Here is a 25,021-nt window from a genome sequence, read left to right as displayed (position 1 = left end):
TACAGGATACAAAATGTCCAATATCATCACACTGATGAAAAATGGAAGGCAATATGTTACAAGTATTATTTATAAGTGGTAGAACAATGAATATTTAAAATTTTTACTGTGCTTTTTATAAAGAGCATGTTTGGTTGAAAAAAATTTAATTAAAAAAAATTAAAGAAAAGTCACTGGGGCTGTTAAAGAGCTTTAAACACTGGCGGAGCATGCACTCAGTCAGTCTGCAGTGTTACTCTCTTTATAAACGACGGTAAAGCCTTATACTGAATACACCACAAGGCACGCTCTTGAATAGTCTACTATACCAATACATGCATTCAGCTATACTGCCATGAATCTCTACATATTACAGGTATCCTATGACCCTAACTAGAAAAAAAAATTAACCTAAACTTCGAATATAGTTTATTATTATATCCCTCTCTAGGGACTAACTAAAAAGAAATTAAAAAGGGAAATTTAATCCAAACTATCCTTTAAATAGTACCCCCAAATCATCATGTAAAGCTTGCTTTTAAGCTAATTTATAAAATACAGCTTTTCACGCAGAAACTCACAAATCCCTTCACGATTAAATCTGAGTATTCATTCTGGCCTAGAAGTTATTCACTATATATAACACTGCTTCTAGAAAATGTGCTCTAAGTTCAGATTTGGGACTCCAGGTATTTTTCTTGGCTACTGATAATGAAAAACAACATTTCTTGATATTCCCAGTGGTGGCAGCTGTATATTTCCTGGTATTAATTCCTAAATGTTCCTCTTTAGAGTAGCCTTCATTCTACCTAACTTATGTTGAACAAAATAAAATTTGATTTTAGATATATTAAGAAAGGAATAATGTAAAGCAACCTGTATAGATTCCTTTCTTAAAAAAATACACAGCTTAAAACTTAAATAAGTAACAATGGAGGAAAAATAGTTCTTGAAGGAAAAAGACATACTGCCTACATGAACATGTAACATGATCACTCTGAATCTCTGCAATTGAACTAGGTTATGTGAAGCATTTTAATACATTGTTTAGTTCCAGGTCAGTAGGAATCCAATATGCTACTGGGGAAGAATGGGGAAATGCTCCAGAAAGAATGAAGAGGCTGGGCCAAAGCGGAAACCATGCTGAGTTGTGGGTGTGGTCTGGTGGGGAAAGTAAAGTCTGATTCTATAAATAATAGTAACACACTGGAACCCAGGATGTTAGGGTTCATGAATCAAGGTGAATTGGCTGTTGTCAAGCAGATGGCAAGAGTGACCATCCACATCTCAGGAATCACTGAACTAATTAAAATGGGCGGGAATGGGAGAATTTAATTCAGATGACCACTATATCTACTACTGTGGGCAAGAATCCCTTAGAAGAAATGGAGTAACTGTCATAGTCAACAAGAGAGTCTGAAATGCAGTACTTGGGTGCAATCTCAAAAACAACAGAATGATCTTGGTTCACTTCCAAGGCAAACCTTTCAGCATCAGAGTAATCCAAGTCTATTAGCTCCAAACACTAACACTGAAAAAGCTGAAATTGAATGGTTCTATGAAGACCTACAAGACATTCTAGAACTAACACTAAAAAAAGATGCCCTTTTCATCACAGGAGACTGGAATACAAAAGTAGGAAGTCAAGAGAAGCCTGGAGTAATAGGCAAGTTTGGCTCTGGAGTACAAAATGAAGCAGGGCAAAGGCTGACAGAGTTTTGCCAAGAGAACGCACTAGTCATAGCAAACACCCTCTTCCAACAACACAAGAGAAGACTCTACCTATGGACATCACCAGATGGTCAATACCAAAATCTGACTGATTATATTTTTTGTAGCTAAAGATGGAGAAGCTCTACACAGTCAGCAAAAACAAGACCAGGAGCTGACTGTGACTCAGATCATGAACTCCTTATTGCAAAATTCAGACCTAAATTGAAGAAAGTAGGGAAACCACTAGACCATTCTGGTATGACCTAAATCAAATCCCTTATGATTATACACTGAAGGTGATGAATCAATTCAAGGAATTAGATCTGGTAGACAGAGTGCCTCAAGCACTATGGACGGATGTTCGTAACACTGTACAGGAGGTGGTGACTAAAACCATCTCCAAGAAAAAAGAAATGCAAGAAGGCAACATGGTTGTTTAAGGAGGTGTTAAAAATAGCTGAGAAAAGAAAAAAAGTGAAAGTCAAAGGAAAGAGGGAAGATATACCCATCTGAAGGTAGAGTTCCAGAGAACAGCAAGGAGAGATAAGAAATCCTTCTTAGGTGAACAATGCAAAGAAATAGAGGAAAACAATAGACTGGGAAAGACTAGAGATCTCTTAAAAAAATTGGAGATACCAAGGGAACATTTCATGCAAAGACGAGCACAATGAAGGACAGAAACAGGAAGGAGCTAACAGAGGCAGAAGAGACTAAGAAGAGATGGCAAGAATACACAGAAGGACTGTACAAAAAAGGCCTTAATGACCCACATAACCCTAGAGCCAGACACCTTGGGGTGCGAAGTCAGGTGGGCCTTAGGAAGCATCACTATGAACAAAGCTGGTGAATGTGATGGAATTTCTGCTGAGCTATTTCACATCCTAAAAGATGATGCTTTTAAAGTGCTGCACTCAATATGCCAGCAAATTTGGAAAACTCAACAGTGACCACAGAACTGGAAAAGGTCCGTTTTCATTCCAATCCCAAAGAAAGGCAATACCAAAGAATGTTCAAACTACCATAATATTGTACTCATTTCACATACTAGCAAGGTAATGCTCAAAATCCTTCATGCTCGGCTTAAACAGTACGTGAATCAAGAACTTCCAGATTTTCAAGCTGGATTTAGAAAAAGCAGAGGAATCAGAGATCAAATTGTCAACATTCACTGGATCATAGAGAAAGCAAGGGAATTCCAAAAAAATTCCCATCGACTTCTGCTTCATTGACTTTGCTAAAGCCTTTGACTATGTGGATTACAACAAACTGGAAAATTCTTAAAGAGAAGGGAATACCAGATCACCTTACTTCTCTCCTAAGAAACCTGTATAAAGGACAAGAAGCAACTGTTAGAACTAGACATGGAACAGCAGACTGGTTCAAAATTGGGAAAGGAGTATGTCAAGGCTGTATACTGTCACCCTGCTTACTTACAAGCAGAGTACATCATGTGAAACGCCAGGCTGGATGAATCACTAGCTGGAAACAAGATTGTTGGGAGAAATATCAATAACCTCATATATGCAGATGACACTAATGGCACAAAGTGAAGAGGAACTAAAGAGCTGCTTAATGAAGGTGCAAAAGAAGAGTGAAAAAGCTAGCTTAAAACTCAACATTCAAAAAAATAAACATCATAGCATCCAGTCCAATCACTTCAGGCAGAAAGATGGGGAAAAAGTGGAAACAGTGACAGATTTTATTTTCTTGGGCTCCAAAATCAGTGCAGACAATGTCTGCTGTCATAAAATTAAAAGTTGCTTGCTCACTGGAAGAAAAGCTATGACAAACCTAGAGAGCGTATTAAAAAGCAGAGACATCACTTTGATGACAAAGCTCCGTACAGTCAAAGCTATGGTTTTTCCAGCAGTCATGTATGGAAGTGAGAGCTGGACCATAAAGAAGGCTGAGCATCAAAGAACTAATGCTTTCAAATTGTGGTGCTGGAGAAGATTCTTGAGAGGCCATTGGACAGCAGGGAGCTCAAACCAGACAATCCTAAAGGAAATCAGTCCTGAATATTCACTGGAAGGACTGATGCGGAAGCTCCAACACTTTGGCCACCTGATGTGTAGAGCCAACTCATTGGAAAAAACCTTGACGCTGGGAAAAGATTGAGGGCAGGAGGAAAAGGGGGTAACAGAGGATGAGATGGTTGGATGGCATCACTGACTCAATGACATGAGTTTAAGCAAACTCTGGGAGATAGTGAAGGACAGGGAACTGGCATGCTGCAGTCCACGGGATCGCAAAGAGTTGGACACAACTTACTGACTCAAAAACAACAACATGAAAAAAAAAACCAACAACAACAACATGGAGGCAGTATCCCTCTCTACCGCAGGAAGGATTAAAATGAAGGCGCCTTTCTCTTTTCTGTTGCAAAGATAAACTGCTTCTATTTTCAGATTAATACAAACCATCAATAACCTTCAAAGTAGTCCAATACTGATACCAAGAAAGAAAAAGTAAACTACTTTAAAGACAAACAGGGAATAAAAGTGCCTCTTTTGCATCAGTGCATATTACTGCTACCAAAATACCACTGAAGAAAAGTGAAACAGTCCAACATATAAATTGTACCACTTTGATGCCATGTATAAAGTGACAGTATCTTCAAAAACTGTTTCAGAAGAGACTACGACAAAGGAGTTATTAAAGAAATATTTATTTTCCCCCACAACTAAAATAGCTTTCCCCTGATTATATAGGTGAAATAAATTCACTGTTAGAAAAAAATGAAAAAAAAAACAACAACAGGTATTTATTGACCAAGTATATTGGTAACTGTTAAAATTTTAAAAGACACTCGGGGAAGAAGAGGCTATTTCCAATTTCTCTCAGTATCAACCTCACATTAGCTGACCCCTGAGCTTAGCCTGGCTCAGCGGTAAAGAACCTGCCTGCCAATGTGGGTGACAGGAGACTCAGGTTCTATCCTGGGTTGGTAAGTTCCCCTGGAGAAGGGAATGGCTACCCATTGCAGTGTTCCTGACTGGACAATCCCATGGACAGAGGAGCCTGGCGGGCTGTAGTCCACGGGGTTGCAAAGAGTCGGACACGACTGAGCACACAGCACAGAGCTTACTTAGCCTGAGAAAGAGTGGGGAAAGAATAGGCAGAGAAAGACTGAGGGCTCTCAGAGGAAAGCAGCTACCCCCTCCTAAGTGTGGTAGCCAGCCAAGGCAATGGCCAACCATACTGGTTCCCTGTCAGAAAAGGAGCTTCGAGCCTTCCTGAGTTATAGGCTGGGAGGGGAGAGGGATGGGTGGGCTCTTGAGATGGCTCTCACAGCACTGTATTGCTCAGTTTTTCCTTCCCTTATCTAGCTACCGTCACACAGTCTTCTCTCACAGAGCCTGACTCTTACTAGAGTCTCCGTTCCTTCTTTGGGGGGTTGGATAAATTAAGTACCCCCATTCCCAGCTATCACTCTAATATTTAATCACCTTGTTTTTATGTCTTCAAACCAGTTACAACTCTCAGATATTGTGTTCATTTATTTTTTAATCTTACTTGTGAGCATCTCTCGACCTTTGCTAGAATATAAGCTTCTAGAGGGCAGGAGATCTTCGTTCCTCACTGTATCCCTAATTTCTGTTAAAATAGTGTCTGGTAAAGTAGTCACTCAAAATTTTGTCAATGATGGGCTGAAGAAGACTGCCCATTTACAGACTAATCACCTGGAGGAAAGGACTAAATTAAAATGTGTCAGGACTTCCCTGGTGGTCCAGCAGTTAAGGCCTCGCCTCCCAATGCAGGGGGTGCGGGTTCAGTCCCTGGTCAGGTCGCTAAGATCCCATGTGGCTCATGGCCAAAGTACCAAAACATAAAACAGAAGCAATATGGTAACAAATTCAGTAAAAACTTAAAAACAGTCCACATTAAAAAAAAAAAAACTTTAAAGTAATCTTTAACTAAAGAAAACACGATAGGTAAAACAATATAAATCTTTTAATTTTAAGAAACTTTTTTTGGCCATATGGAGAGGTAGGAGCTTACAAACTGTCAGAAATTCATGGGAAATTAAAAAACAGACAATAGAGTAATTTTTCTAAACACAAACAAATAATAGTTATATAAGTCCTATCAGAACCAAGTTAGCACTGAATAAACATTGAGAAATCAATCACTTTTAGAGGAAAAAATTTACTGTGTATTACAATAACTTCTTTATTTAAGTATTATCTATGGATGTCCACTGTACAAGCAGTGCTTTCAGACGTGGAAAATATTCTGCTGAATAAGAAAGTTATGATTCTGGCACTCACAGAATTGACAATCTAATAAAAGAGAAAGGGGGTAAACAAGTAAACAAACACATAAAATAATTAAAGCATGTGATAAAAATAAACAGGGTACTATGACAAAGAGTAATGGAAGGAGAGGGGCCTACTTCAGAAGAATGGTCTAAGACTGCCTCTTTGAAGATCTGATATAGTCAAGAGAAAACTTGGGAGATGATTTCAGACATAAGGAATAGTAAGTGCAAAAAGCCTTAGTGTAGTCTCAGTACGACAGCATGCCAGGAAAAGTCATTTAAGATAAGGTTGGAAAGGTAAATAGCGGCAAGACCATATAAATTCTTATGTCTGAGCAAACAGTTTGGATTTTATTCTAAATGCCATGAAAATCACTAAATGGTTAAGTGATATGATATAATTTAAGTTTAATAATGTCACTCCGGCTACTGTGCACAAAACGGATTCTAAGGGGACTAGAACAGAAGGCAGGAAACCAGGGAGGAAACCACTACAGCAGTTCAGATGAAGAGTGAAGGTGGAAAGGACGACTGAGGGAGGGAGGAGTAGAGAACCAGAGAAGTAAATGGATTTAGGTTCTATTTTTGGAAGTAAATTGACAGACCTTCCAGATTGTTTGGATGTGATGAACTGAAAATGTTGCCACATTTATGCTTGAGTGGGTGGAGGTAATGTTTACCGATATAAGACTTAAAGGAAAGCCAGGAAGCAAAGTCACTGCAGCCCAGGGAAGAAGTGTCTCACCAGGGCGCTCAGGGCTGGTGCACTCGGATGACCCAGAGGGATGAGATGGGGAGGGAGGTGGGAGGGGGGTTCAGGATGGGGGACACATGAACACCCATGGCTGATTCATGTCAACGTATGGCAAAACCCACTACAATACTGTAAAGTAATTGGCCTCCAATTAAAATAAATAAAGTAAACAAAGAAAAAAAAAAAAAAGAAGTGTCTCAGTAAGAAGGGAGTGGTTAATTGTGTCAAGCGGTGCTGCAGAATTCAGGTGAGATGAGGAGAGAAAAGCATCAAGTAAGAGGAGGAGAGAAAAGGATTTGGCAAGATGGTGACTCTTAATGTCTATGTCAGTGCAGTTCCATCAGAGTAGAAGGGAAGAAAGCTACCCTGCAAAGGGCTGGAGAGTGAAGGGAAGCTGAGGAAGTCAGTATGTACAGACATCTCTTTAAATTTCATTTTTCTCATATGAAGATCAGAGATATGGGGCTATAACTGAAGGGGGACAGAGACAGGAAGAGTGGTTAATGGAGAAGTTGTTTTGTATTTTAAGATGGGTGTAATCCAAGCATGTTTGTTGAGAAGAGCAATCCAGACAGGCAGAGACTGAGGAATAGAAGGACTGGAGTCTTGGAGTCAGCATCTCTTTATATAATTAAACATATATATGGGGCTTCCCTCATAGCTTAGTTGGTAAAGAATCCGCCTGCAATGCAGGAGACTCCGGTTCAATTCCTGGGTCAGGAAGACCCCCTGGAAAAGGGATAGGCTACCGACTCCAGTATTCTGACCTGGGTCACAAAGAGTCAGACATGACTGAGTGACTTTCACACACACACACACACAAATGTACATATGTCAAAGGACAGGTTTTCTGGATGTTTTTCATACTCATGGCTTTTTTAGATGTATTTTCATACTTATGGCTATACAGATGACAGAACGTATAGCATACTGGAAAGAAGACCACATAAACTGGCTTTTAAAGAAGAAAAAAAAATTTAGTACAGTATTTGCACAATTTCTTTCATTAAAAAAACTTACCTCTCGTTTATCTAAAGCAGCATATTCAGCTTCTATTTCTTCAGCTTCAGGATCTCGTGAGAAAACCATCTGAGATTCTAGATTGAGGGCCAAATCTTTGTGGTGTTGCTTTTCAGCACAATCACAAGGAGTATCTTTATTCTCATTCTCAGCAAACAGGTCTCCTCCATGTTTTACTAAAAGCTAAAAAAGATTTTTTCAAAAAACTTGCACCTATAGATTTAAATGACAAGTTATTCCATGCTACATATTAAAACTTTTTAACATAATAAAAGAAGCATGACAAAAAATCAATAATATGTAATAATATGAATTGACAGTAAAAGTTAGATACCAGTGGCTTCTGATTTTAAGATAAGCAATTATTGTTAGTCAGTGTTAAGATGACTTCCTTTGGTTAAAAACAGCAAACCTGTTTCTTAAATTTTATAAAGAAATTCTTGAACATTCTGTCCAATCCAAAGTTTTACTTAAAAATTAATAATTTTATAGCTATTCAATGCTTTAAATTTTATACATTTCTACAAATCTTTCTTAAACAAGAAGGACATAACCACTAACACCTGATGTCCTGGCAAGGCAGACAAAAATTTTCATTTGTATCATTTATCATCCAGTTAAACACTGAAATGAAATTAGGTTGAGCAAATCACTGAAGCAAAACTGTTTCCAATATTACTCAAAATAAGCAATGGGAATAGCAGCTCACAGCCAAGGTGAGAAGATACTCTATCAAATCTCTTGATATTTAAAGAAAGGATTTCACCCAAAGAAATCCCACTTGTAAAAATGCATGAAAGAGTAACAATGTGTTTACTACTGAGGTTTCTGCTGATTTTGTAGAAGCTTAATACACTGTTACTAAGGGCTGTAGGTTCAAGGTTCCCCATTACACCTGCAGAGGCACTGGGAAGGACACGAATACCATGAGGGCCATAATCCAGGACACCCCAGGACAGCCTAACAATCAGTCACAGAGCCGATTCTTTTACAGAATTCACTCACCACCATATAACACAGTAACAGACACCACCTATTGTTTTCTAAGTGCCAAGCACTATGCTGAGACTTCTAATACATATTCTTATTTAATGTTAACAACCCCAAGTAGCAGGGATACTATGATGTTTCAGAAGAGTTAAATAACTTGACCAAAATTACCCAACTAATAAGCAGCAGAACTGGGATTCAGACACAAGTCTGACCAAGTTCTTAATGACACTGTACTGACACAAAGAACAGGCTGATCACAAACATTAGAGAAGTCACATGTATCCTGGGCCTACCGTAAAGTTCTGGCCAGATCTCATTTATGATCTAAACATGCATACTTTTTAGCGATTTTCTTTGTTTAAGGGAGTTAATCAAAATGGTAGCTTCTTTTCATTTTCTTCCAAATTTTATCTCCTCTCCCTCCAACAAACACAGATCTTCCTGTAAAATTCCTTTATTGCTTCTGCAATTCTCATGGTTCCTCTACAGTCATCCCAAGAGGCCCTGACAAAATAAGGGACCTACACCAATGCCAGGCCTGGAAGCCACTGACAAGCCTAGTGGACATGACTCTGGCTTCTTGCTCTAGGCCAAAGGTATTCCTCAGAGCTAAGATGGTTTACAACATTTTTTAAGTTGTAAAAACAAGCAAACAAATCAAGAAGAATATGAAACACAGACTTGTGGTCTCAAAGCTTAAAATAGTTACACATTACATCTGGCTTTTTTTTTTTTTTAACATCTGGCCCTTTAAAAGAAAAAAACCATGTGAAGCATAAGTCTCAGCAGCCACTGTTACCATCTGGAACCCTTCAGTCTAAATGCGGTCTGGGGACCAGTGGTGTCACTGGGGGTTTGTTAGAAATGCTGAATCTCAGTGTTACCACCCAAGCCCCTCCCCTCCAGACCTCTAAATCAGAATCTGATTCTAATCTCAAGGAGCTTCTTAGGCACAAGCACTGACCCTACACCCTGGCCTAAGTGACATGGAGACTGGCACCTTTATATCACCTACTCTACTCAATACTGGGAAGGAGCAAGCCCACAGGCTTACCATACCAACTGCAGGATCCGTTACTGTTTTCAGCCGTTCAGCTTCACAGGTTATCCAACACAAAACAATTTGCTTCTGACTGCTACAGAACTAAGAGCTGACTTTGTTCTCTGGTTCGTTATTCAGAGCAGTAGGAAATGATTTCTAAAAAGCACACTGGGATAGCTTTCAAAGCCGTGATTTGATTTATGTCCAAAATAGATACTACCACAGAAGACATTCCAAATATTAGCAAACGAGATAAATCATATTTAACTTAATTATCCCAGTCTTTAGCAAAAGCAAAGACAACAAAATTTAAGAGGCTGTGCCATTCCAAAATATTGGTGAGAGGAACCTTCCAGTCTGCATTCCATGGGGTTAAAAAAAAAAAAAAAAACGTGTATGGAGAGGGAATGTGTGAGAAGTCATTGTTGAGAGTCACTTTTGACAATTTTCAGAAGTTGAGATTTCTTACCTTGACTGGTGATCTGTCTTTGAAAGCAGTCCCAAAATGAGTCTGATGGGAGTGGGGTGAGAGGTCCCAAAAACCTGTATCTCATTGCTGGAGAGACACCCGTAATGGGTGATGGAAGGGAAGGTTCGTGTTTGCAGTGCGTCCATTTGTCTTGGCAAGGAAATCAATGTATATGCTACTTTTGGCAGAGAAGCTAGCTAGCTAATAGCAGTGCTGCCTGACAATGGAGGAGGGATTTTTTAAAAAGTGTTTCAGCATACTGACCTTTGGGGCCTAAGGTCAAAACACCAGTAAAAAGAAGATGTCAAGACATGGTAAACTTCTGCTACATGAGTTAGTCGCTCAGTCGTATTCGACTCTTTGCAACCCCATGGTCTGTAGTCCGCCAGGCTCCTCTGTCCATGGGATTTTCCAGGCAAGAATACTGGAGTGGGTTGCCATTCCCTTCTCCAGGGGCTCTTCTTAACACAAGAGATCAAACCTGGGTCTCCCACATTGCAGGTGGACTCCTTAATGTCTGAGCCACCATTTTCTGCATAAAGTCAGATGTTTTGCTTTTGCCTAATAGGGAGTTACACCTGGTTTTGAAGAGGCAGTTTTTAAATGCTTCAACCAAAGCATCCAAGTATCATTTTCTTCACTCTCAAGCAAGGAGAACTGAATATTTCATATATATATATTTTTAGCCTGTCTCACATACTTGGTGGTATATACAATTTTCTACCTTAAAAGGAACATCCAATTATCACCATCTCAGCACATCTGTTTATCGACGTTGTCTTCCTTTCTATTCATAATCCCACAGGAAGAGGGGAAGAACAGCTTCGAGTTGATGACAAATCCCTTTCCACCCCTTTGATCCTTCACCTAAATGGCTGGTGACTCTGCATAAGTCATTTAACTTCTCTAAGTCTCAGTTTACACAGGTCCATTTGTAAAATGAGGCTTACATTATCTTGAGAAAAAATGTAAAAAGAAAGATGATTCTTAAGAGTCTGTTCTCGTTGTAAAATCACCGTTTCCTAATCTGCCTCCTCGATGACCCCGAGCACTCCGTTACTCCCACCCTTCAGTCTCTGACTCCACTGGCTCCCGGCAGAGGAGCCCCTATCTTAATTCTGTTAGTCCTCTAATGACTTCCTTAATACTTTCTCAGCCACATTTCTGAAATCAGTGACTGACACTCACTGTCTCTACATTTCCTCAGCAAATTACTCAATTTCTCCCAGCAATCTAACTTCTACTCTGCCCACTTCACTCTAATATTATTCCTGAAAGTCATTAATACCTCTCAAAGCCAGGAGCCTTTCTCAGTCTTCTATTTCCTTGCCCTTTCTGAAGCATGTCAAATGACTGACTGCTTCCTCTCCTTGAAATTCTTCTCTTGGCATCCTCGACACTGGATTATTTTGGTTCTCTTCTCTGCTTTTTTGTTTTTTTGTTGTAGGCCACTTCTTGTTCTCATTCCCTTTAAACACAGACATTCTCCAAGTTGATGCTGTGACTTTAATTCTGTAATTTTATCTATAATCTAAAGTCCTGTCCTTGGATTTGTCATCTATACTTTATCTTGCTTTTAGTTATCAACTCTATGGAGATAACATTTAATTCTAAATCTATATAATCTATATTCATTACCCCCAGTTAGTTCTAATTTTTAACAGCCTGAATATCATTTCATGTGGATAATCTAAGGCCTCAATCTTCTTCTAAATGACAATTCAAGATATTCGCCTTTCCTTCTAACCAATTTCGTCACCTCATCTCACTTTTAATTTTTTTCTTTATGCTATTTAAGTACAGTTCACATACAACACCTGAACTCACTTTTTAGATGTCTGTCAATTGCTAGCAGGCTTCAAAGTGAACTAGGTTCAAAATCATGCTCAGTTTACTTAAAAATAAAGTTAACTTGCTTTACTCTAATTATAGATATGACAGCAGATTGTTATACAAAATGCAGAAAAATCAAAGTGAGAAAATTATATTATCCAAAGATAGCTCACCATTGTTAATATTAATATTTTAAAGTCTTCATCATCTTTAACCTTTGTCTTACCTTCTTGTATCAACTGACCAAGTCACCAAAATGCATTTGTTTCATTCTTTCCATTTCTAATACCACCACACATATCCAGGCTCTTTATCAGTTCACAGTAGAATCAATGCAAATAATATCCTAACTCCTATCACTCCTTCTAGTATATTGGTTTTCAACCTTGGCTGTACACTGGAATCATCTGGAGAAGTTTTATTACAGGGGGCCCATGCTCAGAAATCCAATTTTATTGGTTTGAGATATGGTCTACAGAATGGGATTTTGTGTGCAGACATGGTTACAACCACTGTTCCAACACAAAGGTTTCCAAATTGTTTAAGAATCACTTGGGTAGTCTGATAGTTATAATAGGGTGACCTGGAATGGAGACTAAGTATATGCACATTTTACAGATGATTTCATTGTAGGTCCCACAGATTACTGCTCTAAGGTAAGGCTTCTCAAACTTTAATGTGAATATGGATGACTTTAGGGTTCCTGTTAAACTACAGATTCAGAATCACGTGATCTGAGATGAGACCTGAGATGCTGCATCCCCAACAATACCCAAACTGATGCCACAGTCTGAGGAACAGTGTCTGGGTAGCAAGGCTTTAATAACCACTCCTTTAGAAGTACCCCCTTTCAAATAAAATCTATTCTACATTACAACCATTAGGCTAATCTTACTATATTTGCTTTCATAATCGCACCAATCAAAAAAATTAAATGGCTCAATTTTCTATAAATAAATTTCAAATTCTTGGCATTAGCACTTAGGATTTTCTACTTACTATGGCTTCTATCTTCATTTTAAATCATCTGTCTTATCAAACCTCTGCAAGATATTTCAATTTGCATATGTTTGAGATATAGAACAGTCCTTCTCAAACTGCAACATGCAAATGAATAACCAATGAAACTTGCTTAAAGTATTCCTAGAGTCTACCCCAGAGATTCCTATTTGGTATCTGGAGGTCTGGCGGGCACAAGACTTTGTATTTGCAACAAAAGTTACTGATGCTACAGGTCTGAGGACCACATTTTGAGTAGCCTCCTCCAAATACTTAAACTGAAGTCTTATCCACTCAAATATTACTACTATCCAAAACATTTTCTAGGATTAGGAAAATTAAAATGATCTTTCTTCCCTTCAATGCCTGTAACAATATTTTGGATGCAATAATGAAATCATAACTATCTTGATTAAAAATTAGGAAACCGAGGCCCAGACAGGCACAGTTACTCCCAGTTGCTAAGCTGGGACCATAATTTCCTTATTCTTTTTTACAGTTTTAAAACTCCAGGTGCTAAAAACACAATATAATTAAGTAAAACTTTTCAGTATAACTTGTGAATGATTTTTATGGCTTTTCAAAGAAGTGTGAAATGCTCTGACAGCTGCTGAGTGTCATATAGGCCCTGTGGCTATAAAGGGGAAGTGGGACTTACCAGCTTTGGTTTCCTAGTGACCTTTATTTGATCTGACAATAAGTAGCAACACTTAAAGCTTTGAATAAGCAGGTAGGACAAAGGTGCATAGGAAATATCTAAAGATAATATTCATTTAAAAAAACGCTTTTCACAAAGAGTTGAAGCACTATCAAACACAACAGCCACCTCTGTCATATCAACCATTTCTTGAATCACTATGACAGGTGAAGCACCAATATAAATGAGGCTTAATGACTGGGCTTGCTCTAGGCAAGTCAGCCAAGGGGAGAAAAATCACGAATTAGGCCTTGCTAACAGACCTATGCTGGCCAAAAAGCAATAGTGAGAACCCTGGATCAAACAACTGACTGGTTCAGGATTGAGAAAGGAGTATGACAAGGCTGTCCATTGTCACCTTGTTTATTTAACTTACACGCAGAGCATGTCATGAGAAATGTCAGGCTGGATGATTTATAAGCTGGAATCAAAATTGCCAGGAGAAATATCAACAACCTCAGATATGAGGATGATACCACTCTAATGGCAGAAAACAAAGAGGAACTAAGGAACCTCTTGATGAGGGTGAATGAGGAGTGAAAAACCAGTTTAAAAATCAGTATTTAAAAAACTAAGATCGTGGCATCTGGCCCCATCACCTCATGGCAAATAGAAAGGGAAAAGGTGGAAGCAGTGATAGATTTCTTCTTCTTGGGCTCTAAAGTCACTGCAGCCATGAAATTAGAAGACAACTGCTTCTTGGCAGGAAAGCTATGACAAACCTAGACAGTGTGTTAAAAAGCAAAGACATCACTTTGCCGACAAAGATCCATACAGTCAAGACTATGGTCTTTCCAGTAGCCACGTACAGTTGTGAGAGCTGGACCATAAAGGCAGAGTGCCAAAGAATTGAGGCTTTCAAACTGTGGTGCTGGAGAAGACTCTTGAGAGTTCCCTGGACAGCAAGGAGATCAACCCTGAATATTCACTGGAAGGACTGATGCTGAAGCTCCAATACTTTGGCCACCTAGTGCGAAGAGTCAAGTCACTGGAAAAGACCCTGATGCTGGGAAAGACTGAAGGCAGAAGGAGAACAGGGTGACAGGGGAGGAGCTGGTTGGGTGCCATCACCGAGGCAATGGACATGAGCTTGGGCAAACCCCGGGAGATGGTGAGGGACAGGGAAGCCTGGGGTGCTGCAGCCCAGGGGGTCACAAGGCGTCGGACACGACTTGGTGACTGAACAGCAGCAGGCCCAACACATCATTCCTCTCCAAAGTCTATCTCTACTCCAAAGGAGAAAACAAAAACTCAGCAACTAAGGAAAACATGCGTTATTTATAGCATGAAATTCTTCTAAGACTTGTATTTTTTAAGTCACTTATTTATTCACTTATGTTTGGCCGTGCTGGATCTCTGCTGCTGTGTGGGCTTTTCCCCAGCTGCAGCGAGCAGGGGCCCCTCTTCACAGCGGCGTGCAGGCTTCTCACTGTGGTGGCTTCTCTTGCGGCGGAGCACGGGCTCCAGAGCACAGGCTCAGTAGTTGTGACACGTGGGCGAAGCTGCTCTGTGGCATGTGGGATCTTCCCAGATCAGAGACTGAACCCCTTTCTCCTTCACTGGCAGGCGGATTCTTTACCACTGAGACACCAGGGAAGCCCGAAGATTTAAATTTTAATGGAGTTCCATTTTTGCATGCTAGGCATCCATTACTTAGTATTTTTAAAGTTCTTTATATACTTAAAGTGTACAGGAGTTGCTACATATTGATAATTTTACATATTTAAAATAAGCTTCTATAGTAGGACATCCTCTTCGTTTTCCTCTCCCAATCTTTGCATAATGCAGGGATCCACTGCAAACTTGTGGGCCAAATCTAGCCTACTGTCTGTTCCTATACAGCCTGCAAACTAAACTTTGTACATTTTTAAATGGTTGAAAACAATCATAAGATTATTTCACGATATGTGAAAATTGTAAGAAATTCAAGTAGGAATGCCCATAAACAAAGCACTACTGGAACACTGCCATGCTCATTTACACACTCTATGGCTGCTTTCACCATACTGCGGCACGGTTGAGCAGGTGTCTAAAGGAGTTACCATCTGGGGATTTACCTGTTGGCACAGTGGGTAAAAATCCACCTGACAATGCAGGGAACATGGACTTGATCCCTGGTCGGAGAAGATTCTACATGCCATGCAGTAACTGAGCCCACGAGCTGCAATAAGGGTGTAACTTCTGAAGCCCACTGTGCTCTCGGGCCTGCGTGCCGCAACTACTGAAGCCTGGGTGCCCTAGAGCCCGCACCCCACAACTTCTGAGGCTGTGTGCCTTAGAGCCTGCACACCACAACTTCTGAGGCTGTGTGCCGCAACTACTGAAGCCTGTGTGCCCTAGAGCCCGCACACCGCAACTTCTGAGGCTGTGTGCTGCAACTACTGAAGCCTGGGTGCCCTAGAGCCCGCACTGCAACTTCTGAGGCTGTCTGCCTTACAGCCTGCACACCACAACTTCTGAGGCTGTGTGCCTTACAGCCTGCACACCACAACTTCTGAGGCTGTGTGCTGCAACTACTGAAGCCTGTGTGCCCTAGAGCCCGCATACCACAACCTCTGAGGCTGCGTGCTACAACTATTGAAGCCTGTGTGCCCTAGAGCCCGCGTACTGCAACCTCTGAGGCTGCGTGCTGCAACTACTGAACATTCGTCTAGAGCCTGTGCTCCCCCTCAAGAAGCCCATGCACCATAATGAACAGTAACCCCAGCTCGCCTCAACTACAGAAAGACCCCACGTGGCAATGAAGCCCTAGCAAAGCCAAAAATAAATAAAATTATAAAAAAATTTTTTAAATTAAATATACACTACCTGGGCTTTCACAGAAAAATGTTTGCTTACCCTTGGAATGATTCTTTGAAATATGAAAAAATTAGAATGAAAGGGACTTTAATTTGCATTAATAAATGTTCAACATATAAGCATTTCTAATTTTCAAACAACTGCAGTCTAGTCTTGTGTTAGTTTTATCTCATAAATAATCTGAATGATTAGTCAAACTTCAAATTTTCCTACTTAAGGAAAAAGTAGGATTTGATATAAGCATAAATAAGCATCTGTTGTTAGAAGGTGCCCAGTAGAGATAAAAAGAAGAGGCTGGCCAAAATAGGCAAGGAAGAACTATATTCTGCAAATTAGTGGCATGAGTTTGACACACACACAAAAAATAAAACAAAAACATTGCCAAGATAATTCCAGGTATTAAACGTAGATATGGTGGTAACGGTAGCATCATTAATAGGAACAAGGCAGTCCATAAGAGGACCTAGTGGATAGAGAAGCTTGAGTAGTTTTGGAAACCCTGAATTTGAGAGACCGCTGGAAAGTCCATATGAGGAAATCAGCTAGGCAGTAATACAGCATGAGAAACTTCAGGGTGAGCTCTCCATATACGTGTATGTGCGTGCGTGTGTGTGTGTGTGTGTGCGCGCGCGCATGTGTGTGTGTGTATATAGATAGATCAGTATATCTGTATCTTATGTTTAGCCACTGATGCCTTCACACATGCAAGTTTCTAAAAAGACTATGATTAAGAGGTTTCTTATATTCTGTGTATGTACATGTGTGTGCCCCTTTAGCTTACTACAGAACATAATTATTACAGAGAGAAGGGGAAGTTATAAACATTTTATTTAAATGGTTCAAAATAATGAGCCACAAGAATCTATGTGTTTAAATGCACATACAAAATTGCCCAATGTTGACTTTATCAACTCTGTCCTTAAATAAACACAGAAAAAAACATCTTCAATAGCTAGAAAAGACCTACTTCCATAGACATTTATAAATAAATCCTTAGAGTTAAAAAAAAAATAGTTTGGCCTTAACCATGGAATAAAATAATCAATTTAACCTTAAAAGCCAGACATTAAAAATGGGATATATTTTACTACAATCACAGATTAACAGAAAAATTAGTGCTAAAGCGTTCTTTTGAGATAACTGTGATAGTTACCTCTTGGATGGTTGGATAGTTTCCTCTTCTTTGATAATCTCAAAGAAGCTGAGTGACTGAAGGTCTACAAATAATCACTGTGAGGACCAGGACTAGATATCAGTGCTCTTTACACCATACTATGATAGCTTAATGAAAAAAATTAATAAACATCTGATAATACTCTTTCACTCAACCCAAACCCTTTGTATCATGCTTGGTACCAATGAGCACTATGAATACTAGGAAGACCTTACACAAAGACACCTAAGGACTAATACTCTAAGACGTACAGTTACAGAGTAGGTTATATATGTCAATGTATTTGTTTTATGTACTAGAACTAGAAAACACAATAAGGTCTCTGGAAATTAGTTAATGTACACTTTCTTGTGAAACTCTTTGTGTTTAATTAACAGTAAACATTATCAAAAGTCATTTAAGACCTGAGGCTGGGTAAATATACAGTCAAGTATATAAAACAGATTTAAAATAGCTTTATATGGGTAAAATGACATGCTACAATCTGTTGATGACAACTAGAATAAATGCAATGAAGGTATTTATAGGGTTCTATTTATGGTTTTTACATTAAGTCAAAGAGCTCTTTTGAATACAGAAAAATGAAAATAGCTATTAAATGGTGTGATTTGAATAATATCATATACTGAAAGATCAAACAGTAAAACATACACATTCACACCAAGCAAATCATCAGGCTTGTCAGTCAGAATAAATCTGGCATTAATTTTCTCCACTGAATAAAAAGTGATATACAAACACATAAATGTGTTGGCAAAAATACTACATTCACTTTTTGAAAACAATTTAATAAGCCCATCACTGTAAACGTACTTCAAAATCAACAACTACTAAAGCAATGCTTATAGAGAATTTTTGGAAGCAAGATACAAAGCAGCAATTTAAGAGCAATATTATTACTATCAAGAATAAGCTATTTTCTACCCTAGCTCACTTGAAAATTATTAATATTTTGCTGATGCAGTCCTGTCAACAAGTCACTATAGTAGTGATTCATTCATAAGAGGTGGGTGTAGAACAACATATAAAAAAACTTGTGTAAAAGCCTCAGGAATTCTGTCAATAGCCTCCTTCCATGCTAAATCCTAGGACATCCTTCTACCACAGAGAGAATCAATGTTAGAAAGTAAAGCTTAAGATTAGTTTTAAGTTAATGACCGTCACTGGACTTCCCTCATAGCTCAGTTGGTAAAGAATCTGCCTGCAATGCAGGAGACCCTGGTTCGATTCCTGGGTTGGGAAGATCCCCTGGAGAAGGAAATGGCAACCCACTTCAGTGTTCTTGCCTGGAGAATCCTATGGGCAGAGGAGCCTGGCAGGCTACAGTCCTTGGAGTTGCAAGAGTTGGATATGATTTAGCAACTAAACCAACCAACGAAATGACTGTCACTTACTAAGTAGTGGGCAAAGGTGACACAATTCCAAGAGCTGAAATGACTAAGATTCTAAAAGATCAGTAAGTATCACAAACAAGAGCAAAAAACACAAGATCAAATCAGAAGACTTTCAGAAGTTGAAAACAACTGACACTTCAGATACACTAAAGAAGTCATATAAATGGCCATAATCTTTTAACATGAGTAAGAAAATGGAGAACTTTCATGGTTTTTTGTATATTTACCAATTTAGAAGTTTATACACATGAATAACATTAAGGAAATACTAAATTTTCAGATATATATTTTAATCTTATTAGCATATATTTAATCTGGAAAACTATTTTTCTAATCAAGTCCTACATTTCTGGTAAATGGATACTCTGATTCAATTTATAATGCTCCCCACTGAAACTTAAATATATTTACGCAAAAGAACTTCTAAGAGTTATGTATGGATTGACATGTGCATAGCTGAGAGACTATAGCTGTATAGCAGCGAGGACAGTATAAAGAACAATGATTTCTTAGCTTGGTTAAGACCTTATACTATATGGCTGATTTTACCTAAGCCTGTTGTTGGATATTTATATATATAAATATACATATATAAACATATATATATATGAAAAACATAGATGGAAAAATTAAAATACAAGGTACTCAGGTACTTCGGCGCAAATTACACAGGAAAAACCTAGCACATTTTAATATACACATTTTTTAAAGCCCCAATAAATATATTAATTAATATTTATCCCTTGCTGCTGCTTCTTGTTTAGTCAATAAGTCGTGTCCAACTCTGCAACCCCATGGATTATAGCCTGTCAGACTATAGCTTCTTTTATCCATGGGATTTCCCAGGCAAGAATACCAGAGTGCGTTTCCCAATCCTTCTCCAGGGGATCTTCCTGCCTGGGGATCGAACCCAGGTCTCCTTCATTGCAGGCGGATTCTTTTACTGCTGAGCCACCTGGGAAGCTCATATGCTTAGGGAACTGATCAATTCTAGATAATATAGGTAAACGTCCCACTTGTCAAGATTTGCCATATGTATACATTCTATAAACTGGCGTCTAAAATCAGTGACAAGTGAAACTTTTGATATCAAAAGTATTACTCTCAATAAGACAGTGTTTGTATGACGACTGCTGTCTTCAGGGATATTAGTCAATCTTAAATTGCTTCTGATTTCATTTTATTTCTGAGGATGAATGTTTGTGGGTTTGTTTTCCCTAAAAGAAGAGCTCCTAGTTCTTTTAGAACCACAAGAGACAGAAATGACTAGTCAAATTAACTAAGTAAAACAAATACTGATTATTACACATTACCAAGACACAGATTTTACCATGCAGAATGCTAAAACAAACAAACAAACACACCAAAGTTTTACCTCTACACAGGTTTTCATCCCTGAGGCAGCAGCATAGTGCAGGGGTGTGTTCTTTTTGTTATCAACAGCATCAATAGCTGCTCTCTCATATTCGCCTTGGTCAAGTTTTGCTCCTTTCCATCTTAAAATCATCTGTAGACAATCCGCTCTTCTAAAATCATCTTCTGCAGGGCGTGCTAAGCGAGGATGAAGGGCTCCTTCTGAGATCATAATTTGAGGTCCCATACACAACAAATGCATAGATGTTTCATTGTGCACATTCCGTTTATTTGGATTTCCATCTCTACCAAAAAGAAAGGTCCTAAAATGGTAAAGAATGAAAATCAGGTTTTTCCTACCTGGAAATAATACACAGGAGATACATTTAAAGCTCTACTTCTAAGCTGCTAATCCAGTTTCTACTGAAGCACTGTTTCACAATAGGTTGAATGACTTTTTTTTTTTTTTTTGCTTGTGCTGGGTCTTTGCTGCTGTGTGGGCTTTTCTCTAGTTGCAGAGTGAGGGCTCCTCTCTAATAGCGGTGCACAGGCTTCTCACTGCAGTGGCTTCTCCTGCATGAGGGCCTCAGGAGTTGTGGCACATGGGCTCAGTAGTTGCAGCTCCCACACTCTAGATTATGGGCTCAGCAGCTGTGGTACACGGGCTTAGTTGTTCTTTGGCATGTGGGATCTTCCCAGATCAGGGATCAAACCCGTGTCTTCTGCATTAGGAGGTGGATTCTTTACCACTGAGCCACCAGGGAAGCCCCACTAATTCTTAAAATTGTAAAAAGAAACTTCATTCTAGAACACTACTACTAAAAAAACAAAGTTGACTATCATCACTGTATTTGCTAATAAAACAGAAAAAGGCACAGGAAGAAAAAAGAAAGGTAAGGAAAAGGAAAATGAAAGAGAAGGGAAAAGGGAAAGGAGGAAGAAGGAAAGGAACCAAAGGGCCACATAATGGACTGCTGCTGCTGCTGCTTCTGCGTCACTTTAGTCATGTCCAATTCTTTGTGACCCCACAGACGGCAGCCCACCAGGCTCCCCGTCCCTGGGATTCTCCAGGCAAGAACACTGGAGTGGGTTGCCACTTCCTTCTCCAATGCGTGAAAGTGAAAAGTGAAAGTGAAGTCGCTCAGTCGTGTCCGACTCTTTGCAACCCCATGGACCGCAGCCTACCAGGCTCCTCCGTCCACGGGATTTTCCAGGCAAGACTACTGGAGTGGGTTGCCACTGCCTTCTCTGCAAAATGGACTAGTATATCAATTAACATAAATGTCTTAGGTACATTATTAAACATATCCCAGTGATTTATTTTTTTTGTTACTGCTCTATATTTTATTTCTCTTGAGTACATATTTACTTAAGAAGGATGCTGACAATATAGGAGAAGCAAGCAATGCCTAAGTCTGGAAGTAAATGTTAAATCTAGGAAAAATTTATCTGAGTTTTCCGTAGCCTTTGAAAGAATAAGGCATATATTTATACAATGTAATACCTTCTTAAGGCAGTAAGCTAGGTGAGTTCTGGAAGACCACGATCTAATTTCAAGGTGGTAGACCTTACCAATGATTATAGATGAGCTGCCTTAACTTCTGCCAGATCCAGATCTGAGCTGTGCCTAGCATCCACTACATCTTTTGGGCTAGGCTCAGTGGATTAACATTTGAGCCAGTTCAGTGGCCATAATAGGAAATGTGTTGGATAAAACCTAGCATAATTCAGTCAGCCTGCACTAAAAAACACAAATATACTATGAAATGGGCATATAGTCCCATATTCAAAGATGAGTCAATTTACTATGGAGGGCTGGTATCACTTGCATTCCTATGTCTAAGGGCAGAAGAGCAATGGGAAGGGAGCAGAAGAGTCAAACACTTAAATCCTAGTTACAATTCAGTTAAAATCTGAATTGTTTTTAGGTTAGTTTTAGCTTAGAACAAGAAAAAACAAAGACAAAACCCTGACCAGAAAGGAACTAGGATGAGCTCTTCAACTTGAATGAATGAGCCAAGCTAGAAAGCTCTTATGAGGAAAATGGCTGAGTAAGACGTCCTAAGGTGGTTTCCAGATTTTTAGAACAACTCTGGATATCTCCTGCTTTTATCATTCAAGATTCTAGACAGCTCAGCAATACAGCCCTTCAAAACTAGCCTATTAGGCTTCTAGGGTCCACACTGATTTGAGTCATCCTGAAAGTAAAACATGAAGTCTCTGAAGCAGGAACAAATGAAATATTATAGTAACTAGTCCCTCATACCCCAACTCCTACCACTGGGGTGATGCAATCTGAGCCAGATCAGACATCATACAGTACATGCACTGGGGTCTGCACTGCAGGGCAATGTGACCAGCAGGCTAGTATCTCCACCCCAAAGAGGTCTATGTCCTAATCCCCGGGACCTGTGAATATGTTACCTTAGACAGTAAAAGGGACTTCACAGATAGGATTAAATTAAGGTTTTTGACATTGGGAAAGTATCCTAGTATCCAGGTGGGCCCAATGTAATTACAAATCCTTAGAGAAGAAAGACAGGAGGGTCAGAATCAGAGACGTTGCAAGATGCTATGCTGCTGTCTTTAAAAACAGTGGAAGGGGCCACAAACCAAGAAGTGCAGGCAGCTTTTAGAAACTGGAAAAGGTAAGGTAAGGGATTCTACCCAAGAGCATGCAGAAGGAATATAACTCTGCCAACACTTTGAGTTTAATTCAGTGGAACCATTTCAGATTTTTGACCTCCAGAGTTTTAAGATAATACATTTGTGTTGTTTTTAGTCACCAAGTTTGTTGTAATTTGTTATACCAACAATAGGAATAAGCCCTAAATATAAGACTGTGGGAAGCCTGTGTAGTAGATCTCCTTCCCTCTGGAGATCAGGGAAGGTGTGAAGAGAAGAAGGGGTTGGCAGTGGGGTGGGGATGGGGGTGGGGGGGTGTTGTGTGTGTGGAGGGGGAACCTATCCCTGCGTATGAACACTGTTCTAGGGAAGATCTTGGGTTCTTATGCTTTGTAATGTAAAATATGTTTCTGGGCAAAAGATAAGGCTATCATCTCTGAATCTTACAATTCAGGGAATGTAAGAATGGTCACAGGTCTCATCCACTCCTTACCCCCCAGTCAAATGTTAAACAAGTATCTCCTGAGAAGTAAACCTTTGGAGTTCTCAATCTCTACTCAGTCCAAGTTTAACTTTCAAAGCTTGTCTTTGAAGCTCAGGTCCCACGTCCTAATAAAAATTTGCTCAGAAAGCCCCATTTTCTCTAAAGGCCTACAGAGCCTTTATGGCCTTCTGACTCCCTCAGTACATGTGTAGGCTCTTTATTGCTTTCTCTGCTATCTGGTTTCCAAGGATCTGACCTAGCCATCTAAACAAACCCAACCCTACTTAGAAGCCTCTTTACACTAAGCTCCCTCCTCCAGTTGCTTTGATCATTCCCTTCTTTGTCTTCCTATAACATCCTAATTATATAATTCATTATATCGTATCACAGTTACTTTCTTACATATCTGTTCCTTTCTCCCACTTGGTTTATAGCCTTTTAAGGCAAGGTCTATACCCTATTCTTTCTTGAATCCCCAATATAGTGTCAAGCACAGAGGAGACTCTTGCTATAATTTTGATAGATGAACTACTTTGTGCATTACTTTTATAATGAAGATTAGTGATGTGGCATTAGGAATACATTAGGACAGAATTCTAGATCTCTCAAGCCAGTAGCACAGCAGACTGGGCAAGAACACAGTATCTACTGACCAGCACAGACGGCCTGGCTGTAGTCCTAGTTCCGTCACTTTCTAGGTGTATGGTCTTGCATAAAATAGCTAATATATAAATTATACTATGCATGTAACCAATAGAAATATACAGCTAATATATGTATTATATACCTAAAACCAACTAATATATGGTTCCAATTCTTTGACCAAGTAAACCTACTCCTGAAATTTATCCTAAAGGAAACAAAGAATAAAAATGTATAATAATAATGATATTCAATAGAACTGCTATTTTGAACAGAAAAAGTTGTAATCACTTAAATGTCTGGTTTTAGGAAAACTGGGAAATATAAATCAGTATTTCTGTACAATAGAAAATTATAAAGTCATTAACAAGTCTATATAAGAATATTTATAGCAAAAATCAGAAGGGACATGGAATGATTCTAACAGTTGTTTAAGGGAGGCAGCAATGTGAGTAGTTTATTTATATAACCATAATGTTGCTTCATAGTTAAAAAAAAGGAAAAATATATTTTTTCTAAGTCAACAACTGATGATAAAATTTTCAATGATATTTCCCTGTATTTATAATGGCTGAATTACAGTGAATAACCAAAATTTAAACACTACTCTAAAAATGTGTTCAAGATTAAAATCTCTTCCAAGAGTCATTAATAACAATAAAAAAGATTTCATTTTCTTAAAAATTTAATTTAGAAGTAAATTATGAAAATTAATTCAGATTCCATAAGATTCTGTACAACAACATAGACTTAGCTTTTCCTAGCCCTATTTCCAATATGTCACATATTT

The 25,021-nt window shown here is 38.9% G+C and overlaps 1 protein-coding gene across 5 annotated transcripts in view; it reads right to left on the bottom strand.

The window, feature by feature from the left end:
• ANKIB1 (ankyrin repeat and IBR domain containing 1) overlaps positions 1-25,021 on the bottom strand; it is a 150,099-nt gene that overhangs the window by 55,142 nt on the left and 69,936 nt on the right. For all 5 annotated transcript variants that reach the window (XM_043872898.1, XM_043872899.1, XM_043872897.1 and 2 more), the window contains 2 exons: positions 20,503-20,803; positions 7,728-7,910 (listed from right to left, as the gene is read on the bottom strand). In XM_043872898.1, coding sequence (XP_043728833.1) covers positions 7,728-7,910; positions 20,503-20,803 — 484 coding nt within the window. The remainder of the gene's footprint in view (positions 1-7,727; positions 7,911-20,502; positions 20,804-25,021) is intronic.

The sequence above is a fragment of the Cervus elaphus genome, chromosome 18 (assembly GCF_910594005.1).
Source record: "Cervus elaphus chromosome 18, mCerEla1.1, whole genome shotgun sequence".
In the NCBI taxonomy this organism is placed as follows: Eukaryota; Metazoa; Chordata; class Mammalia; order Artiodactyla; family Cervidae; genus Cervus; species Cervus elaphus.
Note: the sequence above shows the minus strand (reverse complement) of the source record. Positions and strands in the feature narration are given on the sequence as shown.